This window comes from Mustela erminea, chromosome 9, assembly GCF_009829155.1.
Source record: "Mustela erminea isolate mMusErm1 chromosome 9, mMusErm1.Pri, whole genome shotgun sequence".
Lineage (NCBI taxonomy): Eukaryota > Metazoa > Chordata > Mammalia > Carnivora > Mustelidae > Mustela > Mustela erminea.
Genome location: NC_045622.1, coordinates 56,343,832 through 56,360,592, shown reverse-complemented (window position 1 = coordinate 56,360,592; position 16,761 = coordinate 56,343,832). Strand labels below are relative to the sequence as shown.

The 16,761-nt window shown below is 54.2% G+C and overlaps 1 protein-coding gene across 6 annotated transcripts in view; it reads left to right on the top strand.

Annotated features, from left to right (window-relative positions):
- The window catches only part of P2RY6 (pyrimidinergic receptor P2Y6), a 35,174-nt gene extending 18,669 nt beyond the window's left edge, over window positions 1-16,505 (top strand). For 3 of the 6 annotated variants that reach the window (XM_032358899.1, XM_032358898.1, XM_032358901.1), the window contains 4 exons: window positions 9,777-9,868; window positions 12,840-12,904; window positions 13,685-13,746; window positions 14,595-16,505. In XM_032358899.1, the coding sequence (XP_032214790.1) occupies window positions 9,829-9,868; window positions 12,840-12,904; window positions 13,685-13,746; window positions 14,595-15,615 (1,188 nt within the window). In that variant the 5' untranslated portion in view covers window positions 9,777-9,828 and the 3' untranslated portion in view covers window positions 15,616-16,505. Of the gene's footprint in view, window positions 1-9,776; window positions 9,939-10,638; window positions 10,725-12,839; window positions 12,905-13,684; window positions 13,747-14,594 lie in introns of those variants that run through there. The other 3 variants (XM_032358902.1, XM_032358904.1, XM_032358903.1) reach the window with 3 other exon arrangements.
- Window positions 16,506-16,761: the final 256 nt, after the last annotated feature.

Genomic DNA, 16,761 nt, shown 5'->3' with positions numbered 1-16,761 from the left:
CCTGGAGCAGATGGCACATGGTTTCTTCCTGTTTTGTCCTCTCAGCTGTGCCTGGCAGAAACACAGGCTGGTATGGAAGGGGAGTGCCCCCAGCAAACAGTGCTGGCCACAAGGGCAGGGCCAGGACCACATGCTTGTGCTGTAAGAGCTCCACCCCTCCCCAGCTGAGTCTCCTCAAGAATCATGAATCCAGCTGCCCCCTGGCAGGGCCAGAACTAGGACCCAGGAATTCTATCTCCCACACCTGACACCCATCTCAAGGCCCAGAGAGCTGTGTTTCTCACAGGTGCCGAATGCCTCTCTTCTCTGGGCCTCAGTTTCCTCAGCTACAGAATGGGTGTAAATGGAAGGGAGAACTCAGGAAGCTCTATGGGCTTCCCTCCCTAGATGGAGAGGAGAGGGCCTACGTGGGCCTGGCAGCTGGAGCAGGTTATCCTTCCAGACTCCTTATCTACCCAGGAGAGGAGAGTCAGATTGGAACAGCAGCCTCGAGAACAGGGTACAGGGGCAGAAGGCCCCCCATGGTCTCACTTCAGGGTCGCAGGCCATCCTCTTAGCTGCTCTGGACCTTGGATTCCTGACTGTGAACTGAGGACTGGACCAGGGCATCTCTGAGAACCTGCCCTCTTCCAACCTATCTTTTTAGCCCTCTGGCTATCAGGGCTTGTGCAGGGGTATGTAGAAGAGGGCTGTGAGCCTGGCTTTTAAGGCCCCTGATTTGGCCCAGGATCCAGGACCCCACTTGGTCCTTGTCCTACTGTCTCTGACCATGACTCTCTCCTTAACCAATCCCACCCTCCATCCAGCAGCGCTGAAGACCGCCTTATCTCAAATTTGATCATACCTCTACCCTCCTTTATACACTGTCGAGGGCTCCTTGATGGGCACCCACAATACAGGTGCCAAATTTATAGCCTGGCATTCAAGGCCTGTTGGGACCTGGCTCTGATGATCTCTCAGCCTCACCTCCTGCAAACACAGACACCTGCAGTTACCCTGTGCCCTCATACCTCCAGCAGGCCTCTCTGCCAGGAACACCCTCCCCTTTCCCATCCACCTGCCGCCAAAGAATCACCTCTTCCTAGGATCCTTCCTTGATACCCCTGGCAGGGATGGGGCCCTTCTCTGTCTTCCTGTGACAGAGGCAAACCCCTTCATCTGTCTTTTCCATCAGCTGGGGCTCCTCCAGGACAGGGACCAGAGCCCAGTGAAGTCCCTATGCATTGTAAGGCTTCCTGCCAATACATGTCAAAAGTGTGAATGAATGAATGGGTAAATCAGAAAAGGCAGCGAGGCCATCTCTCAGCTGGGCTGTGATGAAATTATGAGTGGTAATAGAAGCTTCATGGAGGGAATATCTACTTGTTCCAGATACTGGCTGGGTGTTTCAGATCCATTACGTAATTTGAGCCCCAACCGTGTCAGGAGGTGGATATGATTATCTCTGTTTTATACTTAGGGACCTGGGGCTCAGAGAAGCAAAAGCACCACTCACGAGCTGTGGAGCCAGGGCAGGATCCACGCCCAAGAGGTGCCAAGCTCTGCAGAGGGAACAGCGATGTGTGGCCGAGGGGTTGCGGGTGCCAGGGATGGGCGGTTGGATCTATGTGACCTTGGGTGGTGGGGGGTAGGTTAGGAGGAGTGTAGGGGACCACGTGGAAGAAACCCTATTAACGGGGTTTGAAGAACTCTGGGTTTTCCGGGGAGCTCTGAGCAGAGACCTGTTCTGGGATGAAACCTCCTATTTCCCATGACCCGGGTGACACTGGGGGTAGCATGCCCCCACCCTCACCTGTTGCATGATCAACAGCCCCTACTGTTTGTCATGTTCTCTCAAGCCCATATCATGAGCGATGGCAGGATGTCAGGCCCCTCTTCTGCTCCCTCCAGAATCCCCAGCTGTCACCTATACAGACGTTCTAGAGGTGCCGCTGATCAGCCCGGGCCCCCGTCCAAATTCCCAGAAGAGCCCAGGCCCATTCCTGGAAGCCACAAAGACACCTCCCCTCCCCCAGCCCTGCCTCATCCTCAAGGCACCAAACCTGAGCGACCTCACAGTGGCCTGTTTTTCCCCCAAGGCCTGTTATGTCAAGATCACCTCTGAGATTTCCTCGGGATGATGCTCAGAGGTCACTGGTTCCCACGGTCCCATCTCACCAGCCTCACCCAGAAGGATAGGGTGCCCACCCCTCTTCCCTGAGCTGGCCCCAAGGCTCCCTGCGTACGGCACCCTGGGCAGATTGGAAGGGGGTGAGAAATGAGGGCAGGGAGGAAGGATGGGAGGCAGAGGACTCGTGGACCAGCTGGACTGGGAGGGAAGAAGCACAGCTGGAGGCGGGAGAGGATGAGGGAATGTGGGCTGAGGGGAAGGACTGAGGGCTGGGCCAGGGGCGGAGCGGCGCTGCAGGAGGCCGCCTGGGGCCCAGGAGGAATGAGAGACCAGGAACGGATTCAAGTTTATTTAGGTGGCCAGGAAGTCGAAGGAGGCCCTTCTGAAGGGGCACTCTGAGCTCTGAAGGAGGAGTTGAAGGCTGTTGCGGTTGAGGGTAGGGCTGACAAGAAAAACTGGGCAAAGGATCTTAGAAGAGACAGGAAAGGGCCCATTCGAGAACAGGCAGACATTTGGGGACTCAGCCAAGTGGGGTGGTGACCCGGTTGGTGGGTCCTCAGGGCCAGTGAGAGGCGGACCCCTGGGTGGCCTTGAAGTCTCTATCAGCACCTGAGCTCCAGTAAACGTACTGTAAATACACTGTAGTTTGCGATACAAGCATAACGTCATGCCTAGTCCCCTCTGCCCCCATCACATTTCTGCCCCTCGGTCCTCTCTTGTAGACATTCTTGAGTCACCCCTAGAAATTCCCCATCCATCCATCCATCCATCCATCCATCCATCCCTCCATCCCACAAATATTTACTGACTACCTGCTCATGTGAGGTGCCACCCTAAGCACTGGAGATGCAGGAGTGAGTAAAACAAACGACCCCGGCCTGGTAGAGTTAAGGTCCTGGTGGGAGGAAACAGACAGTAAGCAAACCAATAAATAGAATCATATGTTCAAAGAGGACAAATGCTATGGAGAAAAATATAGCGGAGAAGGGGAATAGGAAGTGTGTGGGTCTAAGGTGGGAAGTGGCCATATTAGTTGGTATGGCAGGGGAGGGCCTCCTGGAGGAGGTGACGTCTGCCCAGTGGTCCTCAGGCACATGCAGCACGCAGCCACACACTCTGTGGCAGGAACCGCCTGTGTCACGCTGACCTCCCACATTCAAAGCCAGGTAGTTGCCCTGCTTTGATTTCCTCCTTCCAGGTCAGCCCTCAGATGCCTACAAAGCATGGCTTCTCCCATGCTAGGTTAGCCACAAATGGAACCCCAGTCCTACGTGCCTGACATTTGCAGGCAAGGATTAGGGGTTTGGTGGAAAGCAGTCCAGCCGATTGGAAAACCACCAGCTGATTGGTGGCCTTGGTAAGATACTAAGCTTGGGTGGGGGGTTGCTCAGTTTTATCCTCCCAAAATGGGAAGAGGAGACCATGTACCCCTTACAAGCCTCAAGCAAAGGGTTTTGTATTCAGATTTGGAAATGGGCATGGCTCCCTGGCCTCATGTCTGGTTTATGAGCTCCACCACGAGGTTTCCTGGGCATGGACGAGGAAGAGCACTGGATTTGGCCTGTTGGAATGAAGACCAGCTGATGAATAGTCATGGGACATTCTCTGCAGGGGATCCTGGGACCTGGGGACTTGGGGAGAGCCGAAGCAGGCCAGACAGGAAGGGAAGCAGTGGCTAGGGGCAGATCTCAGGGCGTTGTGTGAAGAAGCACATCTCCCAGAGAGCTTTCTTATGGTGGAATGCAGCAGCCTGGGAGAGATGGAGTGAGTCCCCTGTGATGGGCAGCATGCAACTAAAGAACAGACAAGTTCTGTCAAAGAGGCTTCAGGGAGCCTCCTTCTCTGAGAGCCTAGGGAGAGCTCAGGGTCAGATTCTCTTAAGGCCTCTCTGGCCCCTAGAGTCCAGAACACAGAGCCTTGTCATTGACCCCTAGGCTCTGCGACCCCAGTTGGGTCTCCTCTTGCTGCCAGGTGGACTAGATGCTGGGGGTGGTCAGAGCAGGACCAAGGCGAAGGAGCTGCCTTTCATGGGAGGTGAGAGGTTATTTGAGACTTCTTGCCTACGAGAGCTTTGGACAAAGTTGCCTACCTTTGGGACCTCAGGGTCTGTGTCAGAAATGGGCAGGATCATAACCCACAATGAATACTCAGGCAGTGGTGGCGGTCTGCCTTTCCTGAGAGCTGGAGTCTGGGGGACCCAGGTAGGCGCAGAGGGGCTGCTCCCGCAGCCGTAACCTTCATTCCCCTGACAAGCCTTCCCTGTCGTCAACCAAGACAAAGATTTTTTTTTTTTTTTAATAGAGCCCGGCAGCACCAAGGACAGAGCCCTATGGCTCATCTTTACAGACTAGGCTCACTCAGTCAACATTTCCCAGCGCCACTTGGGAGCTGGAGCTCCAGGGACCCCAAAGTCAAAGCAGACTTTTTCCCCAGTTCCTAACAAAGTTAGAGAAGGGAGGGGGTCTGGCTGACATTGACTCTCAGGCTGGTCTTCTTTTCTGCCCTGACTCTTGGCCCCCATTCCTGTGTCCTGTCTTAGGCCACTGTGTTCCTGAGGGGCAGGGAAGGCTGGTAGATTTACCACGCACCTTGGGCAAGTTCCTAATCTCTCTCGCCTCAGTTTTCACACAGGGGAATGTTGTCTCTCTTCTGGAGCATAGGCAATATCAACATTTAGGTCTGTGTCCCGTCCTGGCTTTCCACGACTCACAGTATCACCCTTAGGCAAGCCACCAGACTTCTCTAAGCCTGTTTCTTCATCTTCAAGTGGGGATAAGACCCTCCACCATGCAGGATTGTTGTAAAAAGCAAATGAGATCTTGCAGCACAAGCCCTGAGCTCGATGGCCAGGAAATGACACAGCTACAGTGAAGTAGCTCAGGAAAGGGAGACTTGGGGAGGTGCAGTGACCTTCTCAGGGTCCCATAGTAGGTGGGTGATGAATCCAGGACTGAAAGCTGGATTTCCAGCTTTCCAGGCTCCTCCCCAGGAGCTACTGAGACACAGTGGTTGCTCTACGGGCTGCTGGAGGAGGGGCTCTCCTCATGGGAAATGAATTGGGGGGCCTCCCTGACAGCCCCCTTAGGGATCAAGCTTGACCTGAGAGTCCCTCAGTCCCCACCTGCCCCTCTGCTGGTGGCCTCCGGGTACACAGCCAGTTCCAGCCTCCTCTGAAGGCCTCCAGGGATGAGCCTGTGAACATGTGATGTGGAAAGAGGAGAGGAGACACGTGGAGGGTGCAGGTGCGGGTCTATAGACAGGACTCCTGATTTTAAGTGACAGAATCCTAGGCCAGATGGACTGCAGCAAAAAGGGAATTTTTCAGTTCATGCCATCAGAAAGTCCAGTGGAAGGTAAAGCTTCAGGCGTGAGTGGAACCAGGCACTCAGTGGTATGCTCAGGACACTGTATATTCTCATTTCTCCACTCTGCCATCCCTTGGCTTTATTTTGCACAGTTTCCTTCCTGGTGGTAATATCACCATTGCATAGGACAGTAGCTGGCATATAGTTCACCTGGCTCTAGAAGCTCCAGGATCACTTCCTACCAGCTTTGCAAACCAGCGGAAACCCTGCCTCCTCCCCAGTGTTCCAGCAAAATGTCCAAAATTGACTATGAGGCACATAGCGAAGCTCACCCATCCACCCCTGAGCCTGTTCAGGGCCTGAGGACATACTCTTCTCTCACAGGCAGGCCTAGGTCACGGGTCTGCGACCACAGATCGTCAAGACTTGACAGGAAGGAGGGGATCCCCAAATGAAAAATAGGAGGCGAGCCATCATCATGAGAGGGGTCTGGAGTTGGCTGGAAGGAACTGTGAAGGAGAACTTACTTCCTGCAGGACAAGCCAGATAGCTGGAGATGGACCATGTCTTCCCCAGAGGTTATCTGGTTATCTGGTTATCTGGAAGGATGGGTGGGTCCTGAGGTCACCAAAAGAGACTGTCAGCCAACCACAGTCCTTGCCGGTAAACAGTAGGTTTTTACTTGAAGGGGAATCCAAGTAGCATACCTCTACAGGGGCATTAAAAACCAAAACCAAAATCCAAAAAACCTGAGCAGGGTCCAGGCAAGGCACAGAAACCCTCTCACACTAGCTTCAGGGAAGAGGGGGGGATTGGAAGGTTCTGGAATCTTCCAGAGCCCTGGGTGGGAGGTGCCGCAGCCCATGGGCATGGATTTGGAAAGCTGGCACCATGGACCCCACCATCCCTGGGACACTCCAGGCCCCTGTCCTCTCTCCCACGGTTCCCCAGCCCCGAGGCTGCCCCATGCCTTCTCAGTCCTGTGCCCACCTGGGCCACCATGGTCACTGACTCTTCAGTCCCCTTCCTAAGAGAGAACCTCTTGCTAACTGGACCACGCCCCAGCTTCGTCATCTGTAAAGCTTAGGTGGAAACTGAAGAGAAAGTGAGATGCGGCGTTTTGGACAGTGACGGCGTGAAGTCAGTGCTGGATAAAAGCATCTGTCCAGATTGTGGTGGAGATTCCATGAGCCCGGCTGATGGGCCTGGCGTGGAGCAGGGGGTCCAGAGATGCTAGCTCCCTCTGTGCTCAGCCTGTAGGGGCCAGAACGAAATTAAAGGAAGCAGCCTCAACTCCCAAATTCCCCGAAGCTACAGCTTCCCCTTCCTTGCGCTCAAAATGGCTGTTTCGGTTCTAGCTTTAATTCCTGTTGAGTAGGAGGTAAGAAGGGGAAGTTGAAAAAGAGAAGAGAGATCAAGTTTTCTGCCTGCTCTGTGCTCGTCTCCTACCATATTTGCCACTTTCACAGCCAGCCTGGTACCCCATGGTGGCGGGGGGACCCAAATTCCTCCAGGAGTGGTGGGCGCGACCCCTGCCCACAGTCCTCTCGGCATCCCAAGGCACTGGCATCCAGAACCTGGACTCAGGCTGGCTTGAGGCGGGGTCCTGTCCCAGGCTGGATGCTTCTGGGTCGAGGTGGGGTTGGTGACTATAGCAGCAGGCGTAGTGACCCTGGAAGGCAGGCACCGTGACCTGTTTGCCATGTGAAGTCTCCAGCTCAGAGAGAGTAGGTGGCTCTCCCCAGGTCATTGAGTAAGTGGGTGATGGATAGCAGTCGTTCTGCCTTGTAAGGGGAAGGAAGCTGAGTCTTGACCCCTGTCATCCTGTGCCCTTGCTGCTAAGCTCACAAGCCAGAGGCAAAAGCAGGGGGGTTTCCAGGCCATACTTCCCAGCAGGCAGGCAGGCCAAGTTTAGCAGGCCTCTTCCCACATCCAACCGGGTCTGGGCTGGTTCCTGGCTGGCTGGCAGACAGTGACTCAGGCTTCCAGCTCCTGTCTCTGGCCTCCTCATCCCTTCCAGATAGGGCGGCTTTGGAGCAGGGACGGGGAGGGAGCTACAGAGTCATCCAAAGGGGATCCTGAGACCATAGGAGCCAAGCAGCCCCAGGAGCTTCAACCCTTGCCAGTTCTCCCTGACATCTGTCCTGAATTGCTTCTGCTGTGGGCACAAACCAATCCCACGTGTTGCCTTAATTGAAAAAAGGAAACTGGCCGGGTTGTCCCTTCTCAGCAGTGAGGGACTTCAGTGTTTCTGCCAAGGGCATACCTGGAACAAAGCTGGGTGGCAGATGCCTGGTGTTGGGGCAACATTCTGAGAGCCTCTACCTCAGACAAACAGGGCTCAACACTGCCCCTGTCCCCCTGCCAGTGTTCCCAGTGGCTCCTGTGAGCCACATGGACCAGGTAAGGCTCTGAGAACAGGGCTTGAACCGATGCGGGAATAATAAATAGCAGAAAGGCTGGGGAGTGGGTCAGGAGGAACTGAGGCTGGGAGCCCAGGCCTGAGGTAACTCAGGGCCAGCCCCAGAGGGGAGGCCTTGGCCTTGTGTAGACCTGCTGCTCAGCCCCGACCCCCGGGCAGCTGGCAAAAGGCTTGAGCCTGGCCATCCCAGGCAGTCTGCTGGCACCATCTCATGGCCGGAGGCCCTTGGTGCAGGAAAGACAATCCTCTGGGAATTTCCCAGCCCGAACTTCAAAGCATGGACTTCAGGGAAACCTTGGATAAGGGGTCTGTATTGAAATGTCCCCTAGCTGGGACACCTTGGGGGAACTCACTGAACTTTCCTGAGTCTTACTTCCTGCATCTGTAGAACGGAGAGAACACTGTCCCCCGCCACCTGCCTGCACTGCAGATAAACCATCCCACAGAGGGTAGGCTGTTAAGAAAGGACAAGCGGGGGGTGGAGGGGTGCGCCTGGGTGGCTCAGTGGGTTAAAGCCTCTGCCTTCAGCTCAGATCATGATCCCAGGGTCCTGGGATCGAGCCCCGCATTGGGCTCTCTGCTCAGCGAGGCACCTACTTCCTCCTCTCTCTGCCTGCTTCTCTACCTACTCGTGATCTCTGTCAAATAAATACATAAATAAATAAGAAAGAAAGGACACAAGGTCCAGAGGACCCAGAAGTAAATGTGGACTGCTGTGCATGGAGGGAGTCCAACGTGGGGCCCTTTAAGCGGGACACGGAATGCATTCATTCCATTAACAAGAGTGTGTGGAGTCTGTGCCATGTGCTGGGACACTTCCCCTGTGTGGTTCCTTTTATGTCTTACCACAGCCTAGATGGCAGATACCACTAGTCATTCTCGTTGAAAATGAGATATGAGAACTACAGGAAGGATAAGCAGGGATTATTTGGAGAAGGTGGGGGGAAAGCATCCCAGGCAGAGGAAACAGCATGCATGTTCACCTGGGGGCCGGAAAGCCTGGTAGGGAAGGGTTGAAACTGGACTCGGGAGCCCTCGAAGGCCTGGGAGCATGGCCAGCCCCCTCATCACATGACGCATCCCATGCTATGCTGTTGTTCGTTTCTCAAATGAGGTCGGCTCCTTCTCCACCTGAGAACATCATGCCCTCTTCACTCTTCATTCGTCCAAGCTTTCCTGGCCCTTCAAGGCCCAGCCACAGATGTGCCTTCTCTAGGATCCATTCTGGATCACTCTGTCCTAGGGGTACCCATAACCCCCATGATCTGAGCTCTCCCATCTGGGCCCCACCCAGATAGCAAGAACTCAGACTCCAGCCCCGCCCTGAGGCTGACACCTCCAGGAAGCCCGCAGAACTGCTCCCATTCTTGGGACAGACAATTACGATAGGGGTGACCCCTGGAGATTGTCCTGGGAACCCAGCGAAGAACTGGTTGCTGGGCTGAAGGCCAGGTGTCCTTGCCCTCAGGGGCTCCAGCACTGCTAAAATCAGAACAGGAGACCCACACTTGGATCTGACACAAGCAATCTCCTCGCACAGACTGAATAAACAGCAGGTGCTCAATCCTTACACAGCTGACCAAGTGTTTGCTGGCAGTCCAAATCTGAATTTTCTCAGTTTGACCCAGGCTTTTGTCCCTGACTCGGTTCCCTAATCCCCTTGCTGGTAAAGGGGGTTTGGGTGGGAGGTCAGTGCTTACACCTTCCAGGGTAGAAAGGGTCCTCCGTCACTCTGGCCTCTCATCCTCACAACATTCTGGTGGCTGGTATGACCACATTCCACTAAGGCTCAGAGAGGAGAAGGGGCTTGTGAATAGGGACCAAAGCACAACAAGAACCTGGGTCTCAGATGCCCAGGGACGTATTCCTTCCCTGCCCTACGCTGTCCCCCCTTCCCTAGCTGCCTTAGCTGCTCCCAACCAAAGCCTCCTTCCTCCAGGTCACCCCTCTCAAATGCTGCCTCTACTACCGGAGCTGGCCCCCTCAGGACAATGAGAAGCCACCTCACTTGCCCTGGCCGTCCTAACAGCTGTGAGTCTTGGTTTGGGAGTGAGGAGGGGTTGGAAGAGGGCTTGGCACCGGCAGGGAGACTCTCACTCAGGTGAGTTTTCTGGACGTATCAATCCCCACAACACACACCCATCCCTCCCAGGGGCTCCAGACCTGCCATGTGGAAGGAGACAGTGAGTGCTAAGTGGAAGTATATAGGAGGATTGGAGGGTATACAGTAGGAGTTCAATAAATGTTTTGGAGAAAAGGAAGAGAGGGAAGGGGGAAGGGAGAGGGTGAGCAAATAAGTGACTGCCTAAGTGGATGGCCAGGTGGAGGGATGGCATCCCATGTTCGTGAATGAGCTATTGAATGAATGGAGAGAGGGAGGATGGTTGGGGAGTGAGTGACTGGAAGGTGACTCCGGGTGTTACAGCTAAAGGGGGAGCCAAAAGCTCTTTTATCACCAGCGTGCCCATTTGACAGATGAGAAGACTGACAGAGGGCTGAGGAGAAAGGAAGCTGCTGGGTCTGTGGGGTTAGCCTTTGACCAGCAGCCTCTGGTTCTCTTCCCACCTCTCTTTCTACCCCCACATCACCTTCTTTCCTCCGCTGGGGTGGGGAGGGTTCCAGGAAGGAGACCTTTTCTCCGCCTCCTTGCTCCTCTAGGCCCGGTTTCCGCCAGGCCTCAGTGTTAGGGGTGGCAGGGAGGGGGTGGCCCCCGCAGGGGCTATTTCAGTCAGAGACAGCCCTGCCAGGAAACAGAGGAAGCCGCCCGCCCCATCGGAGGTGTTTCAGCCTGGGCTCAGAACAGGAGAGTGGAGAGCCTCACATCTGGCTTTCCCTCGTGCCAATGCATTAAAGGCCACCAGGGTGCTTCAGGGACAGGAGGCCGCATGTGAGTGTTGGTGCGTCCTGGCACCGGGGGCCAGTATGAGGCGGGCATGGGAGCTGGACCCAAGGAACTGTGACTTTGGGCAGGCAGGCTGGGCCTGCACTGACCTAAAGGAGGTCCACACAGTGTTGGGGGGTGGGGGCAGAAAAAGTGACTCCACCCAGCCGGAGGCCCAGAAAGGAGGAAGCAAGATCAGATCTGGAGCTGGATGGACGGACACTTAGTGTTTTGATAGGTATGGGATGAATGGCACTTCGTGTGGAGGGAGCTGCCAAGATGCGGAGGCCAGAGGGGAAGTCTGGATCTCTGGCTTTGAACGGTCTTGTGGCAGGGGTGCTGTCTCAGGGACAGTGCGGCAGAACAGGAGGGGACAGAGGGACGCAACCAGGGGGGCCTTGGATGAGGCTGGAGGGCTCGGCAGCAAGCTGTGACGGCAGGAGTTTGAGCTTTTCCTCAAAGGGTAGAGGGATGCAGTGAAGGATGTCATCTATCAGAGCAACTTGCTAGAAAGCCCCTGACCGTAGTCAGAGTGGCCGGAGCCCAGGAGGACATTGGGGCCTGAGATGGCCCAGGGCTCAGGGCTCAAAAATGAGTGACAGCCGTGAGAGATTGAGGAGCCCGTGTTAGCCGCTGCTGGGAGGCAGGGGCCAAGGGAGCCCTCCCTCAGAACCATCCCCTGCCCCGCCTAGGGCAGCCTCTGACTCCTTCCAAGAGGTCTAGTCTTATCAGGAGTGGAGCGCGGAAAATATCTGGAGCCTGGGTGCCTGGGTGGCTCAGTGGGTTAAAGCCTCTGCCTTCGGCTTGGGTCGTGATTCCAAGGTCCTGAGATGGAGACCCACATGGGGCTCTCTGCTCGGCGGGGAGCCTGCTTCCTCCTCTCTTTCTCTGCCTGCCTCTCTGCCTACTTGGGATCCATGTCTGTCAAATAAATAAATAAAATCTTTAAAAAAAATATCTGGAGCCTCCCATCACCTGAGGCAGAGGTCTCTTTCCTGGGGTGGCATCCGAGGAAAACAGGCCTCCCAAAAATGTTCAGAGGCACAGCGCTGCTCCTTCTTCTAGCTTCTTCCTTCTTACCATGACCGTCAGCCCTAGTAGGCAGCTCTCCTCTCAAGGCCTGCCTCTTCTCCGCACCACCAGACCTGAGGACACCCCTCCCCACCCAGGGATCTCCTCCTCAACCCCCTGGATCATGTTCCACCCTTTCTCCTCCTCTGAAAAGTCTCTTCCGTCCTATGGCTCACATGGGTCCCCCTCTTCAGACTAGCAGATGTGTATGTATAATTTTTATATCTCTACCTACATCTGCATCTGTATACTGTACCTGCATGTGCCCTGCAGGTAAAAAGTGTTCATTTAAATGCCTGACAGGTGAAAACAGAAGAATGAATGCATAAATGAAAGAAAGGCCCAGACAAATGAATGAGGTGATGAGGAAATGAACTTTCTCTGCCTGTACTAATCTTGGCTTCTTGGTTACAATGGGGGGCTGGCCATGCTTCTTCCTCTGTAACCACCCCCCACCTCCTAACTGGCTAGCTGGGCACCCAGCATTCCTAGCACCTGGGCTGAAACCCCACAAAGGGTTTTCCGTAATTTAAGGTTATATGGCCTGTGGGACTATAAACTAGAGACTCGTTAAACCTCATTTTGCAGTTTCCCAGAATCTGGGGAAAATATTTTCATCAAAATCAAATTGAAAGTTGAAAGAAATCAGTTTGGGTAGTTAGGTTTCGCTCTAACATAACTTTGAAAAATATCATAACTTGACTCAGCAGGGTGTATTCACATTAAGAATAGCGAACACCTGCCCTGTGCCAGGCACTGATCTTTATAACAAGCTTAGAAAGCAGGTACTATATGAGCCCATTTTATAGATAGGGAAACCAAGGCATGGAAGTCCAATAATGAGCCTTAAGGCCCCACAGATCACATGTAGCAGAGCTGGGATTTGAACATGGGTTCTGGACCAGAACCCATGTACGTGGCCTCAACCTTCTATCCTGTTCTGTGTACATTTGCAGGATTTCATATTTTTTCCTTCGCTTGAGTTTTCCCCATCTATTAATAGGGAGGGGGATGATCTGACCCACTATCTCAAAGGGTTTTGTCTTACAGGTCCATTGGATTTAAGTTGTGAATTCTCGCTGGACACCAGGAAATGTGGACATGCAGGTTGGGAGGTAGGTATCAAGAAGTCAGACCTACCTCACCAGGGAACCCCCTTAAGGCACCTGTGCTTCTGACTCCCCCAAAACCTAGCCTGAGGGAAGAATGGAGGGATGAGGTGTAGGATACAGCAGCACAGCATAGCGTTTATTAAGCACCTATTATATACTAGGCCTATGATATGTTTTACCGATAAGAACAGAAATTTAGAAAAGTCAAGTTTGACATGTCTTGGGTTGAACAGCATAGAAGTAGGGGAGCCAGGATTTGAATGAGGTTTGCCTAGCTCTGACATTTGGTTTATAGCCTCTACATTCCATGACCCTGGGCTACACTAAGTTGCAGCCTCTCAGTCAGGAGGGCAGGCTATGGTTCTGGCTCTGCTTCTAACTCACGGAGTAAGACTGAGCCACCACAGCCTCTGGCTGTGCCGTGTTTTCCTCTCTATAATAAGCAAGCAGGAGGGGCACTTGGCTGCCTCTGTCACACAACTCTTGGTCTTCGGGTTGTGAGTTCGAGCCCCACCTGGGGTATAGAGATTACTTAAGAATTAAAGTCTTAGAAAAACAAAACAAAACTCAACTCAACTGAAAAAACAAAACCCTGAAAAACAAACAAACAACGAAGCAGATTTGGCTGGTACCCAGCCATTTGCCTTCAGGAACGCTGTTCTCACTGTAGCCACCAGAGGGTGCTGTGACCCAGTGGCTCGGCCAGACAGGCATTTGTAGCCCGAAGTCAAGTGGAAGGAGGCTTAGGGGACTCCTGAATCACTTTCTTCCTCCATTTTACAGATAAGAAGACTGCAGCCAAAAGAAGAGCCATGGCTTTGGAAGGTGGAGTCCAGGCTGAGGAGGTGGGCGCTGTCCTTTGTCAGCTCACAGTGTATGGACGTTCTGTTCCTGTTGATTAATTCAGAATTACCAGGGCCTTCTCTGCCCTGGACCCCAGACCACGCTCTCAGACACAGAGGAGCATCAGACCTGGCACTTCTCTTCAGGAAGTTCCAGTCAGTGCTGGAGAGACAGACAGGCAGGCTCACCATGACCATAATCTCCAAACTCCAAAAAGCCCAGGGAAGCCCTGTAAAACTTAGTTTGATTTAGTACCTCTAATCTCATATCATTCTGAAAGATGGGTGTATCTTTCCCCCATTTTTCAGATAGGAAAATTGAGACTCAGATAAGGTATATCACTAGCCCAAGGTCACATAGCTAGTAGGTAGCACAGGTGGGACACAAACTAAAGTCTGTCTGGGGTACCTGGCTGGCTTAGCCAGCAGAGCATGCATCTCTTGATCTTGGGGTCATGAGTTTGAGCCCCATGTTGGGTGTAGTGATTACTTAAATAAATAAAACTTTAAAAAAAAGATTTAAAACAAACAAACAAACAAACAAACAAAAACAAACTAAAGTCTGTCAATCTCTACTTCCAGAGGAGACATTTGACTAGGGTTTTGAAGGATGAATAGAAGTTCACCAGGAAGGTGGTGGGAAATGAATATTGTAGAAAGTGAACCAGATTTTTCCCAAGCGTGAGCTTTATTGTATTCTAGGTTTCCTTAAAGTGAGGACTATGTGGGGCCTCCATGGGGTGGTGAGTATCAGAGATGGTTCAAGTGGAGATAAGGGCCCAGAGAGGGACAGGGGTCTACCAGATGGTCAGTGAGTACGGTTACTGACAGGTTGTGTGTTGCTTCCCCAGCCTCTCTGGATGTAGGAAGAGCAGTTGGGCAGCCATGGAGTGGGACAATGGTACAGGCCAGGCCCTGGGCTCCCCGCCCACCACCTGTGTCTACCAAGAGAACTTCAAGAGACTGCTCCTGCCACCCGTGTACTCAGTGGTGCTGGTGGCTGGCCTGCCCCTGAACGCCTGTGTCATTGCCCAGATCTGCACCTCCCGCCGGGCCCTGACCCGCACAGCCGTGTACACCCTGAACTTGGCCCTGGCTGACCTGCTCTATGCCTGCTCCCTGCCCCTGCTCATCTACAACTACGCCCAGGGGGACCACTGGCCCTTTGGAGACCTCGCCTGTCGCCTGGTCCGCTTCCTCTTTTATGCCAACCTCCATGGCAGCATACTCTTCCTCACCTGCATCAGTTTCCAGCGCTACCTGGGCATCTGCTACCCGCTGGCCCCCTGGCACAAGCGTGGGGGCCGCCGCGCAGCCTGGCTGGTGTGCGGGGCCGTGTGGCTGGCCGTGACAACCCAGTGCCTGCCCACAGCCCTCTTCGCCGCCACCGGCATCCAGCGTAACCGCACCGTCTGCTATGACTTGAGCCCACCAGCCCTGGCCGCCCGCTATATGCCCTATGGCATGGCCCTCACCGTCATCGGCTTCCTGCTGCCCTTCATCGCCCTGCTGGCCTGCTACTGCTGCCTGGCCCGCCGTCTGTGCCGCCAGGACGGCCCAGTGGGGCCAGTGGCCCGGGAACGGCGCGGCAAGGCGGCCCGCATGGCCCTGGTGGTGGCAACTGTCTTTGCCATTAGCTTCCTGCCCTTCCACATCACCAAGACCGCCTACCTGGCAGTGCGCTCCACAGCCGGTGTCCCATGCCCCGTGCTGGAGGCCTTTGCTGCTGCCTACAAGGGCACGCGGCCTTTTGCCAGCGCCAACAGCGTGCTGGACCCCATCCTCTTCTACTTCACTCAGAAGAAGTTCCGCCGGCGGCCACATGAGCTGCTCCAGAAACTCACAGCCACGTGGCAGCGACAGGGTCACTGAGTCTGCTGGGGCAGGACACCTGGGGCCTGGGCACCAGAAGCCCTTCCAACCCAAAACCAGGCAGAGAATTAGAGCTTAGCTCAGCTGGGCAGGGAGTGAGGTCCCCCACAGACTACAGAATCTCACCGATGACTATTCCTTGAGCCCATGCTCTGGACCTGTGGGCGCAGAAAGACAGGCTTGAACCTGGCTTTCCAGAAGGTGCCAGTCAGCCCCCCGGGGAGTCAGGGAAGCTGCCAGAAGCTGTTTGCAAAAATACGGCATGGCATGTACTGTAATTGAGGAGTGTGCTGGATGCTTTGGAGTCAGCAGTATAGGGACTGAGGGAAGATGGGAGGAGGAGGTGAGAAGTTCTGGAAAGGAGTGTTCTAGCTGGACTTTGATGGGTTGAGTATGAGCTCTCTGGAGGTGTGTGATGGTCCCTTCATTCAGCACACCTTTACCTACACCTTGTCCTTGGGCCTGGGTTGATTCGGGGGCACCGGGAGAACCAGTCCTAGCCCTGCCCCATATAGGCTTCCAACTACTGGGCTTACAAACACTTGACACAATGATGTCAAGGCTGGGACAGATAAATAGAGAATGCCCATGATCCAGTCCAAGGAGTCAGGAAAGATCTCTTGGAATGGGATGGGGTGGGGGGGGGGGGGCGGGCATCTGAACCAGATGTTGAAGGCTGAGTAGGAGGTCAGCCAATAGAAGTGGGAGCATGTTCCCACAGCTCTAGGCTAGACTCTGTCCTGGGGTACAGGGGTAGAGAGAGCTGGGTGGGGGGCAGGCATATGGCCTCCTGTGTGTGAAAGCTGGGGAAATGAGAGCTGTCCCTTCCTTGACCACCCTCCAGATAAGGGCAAGCGTGGCCTCGAATGTTTCAGCTTGTGGGGACTCGGCAGAGGCACTGTGTGTCTATAAAACCCCAGAGGTGTAGATGTGCTGAATCTGGCCCTGAACAGTGAGTTTCAGTTAAGTCAGGAGGGAGCAGTGTGGACAGAACCAGAGCACTGAATGCCAGGAAGAGCCCCAGACTCTACCTCTTCTCCACCTACCTCTTCAAATATGCCTCTTTCAGCCTCGGGGGAGCCTGGGTGCCTGAGAACCCCTCCACCAGGCCTCCCAAGTGAGAGGAAATACCCCTTCAATAGTGCT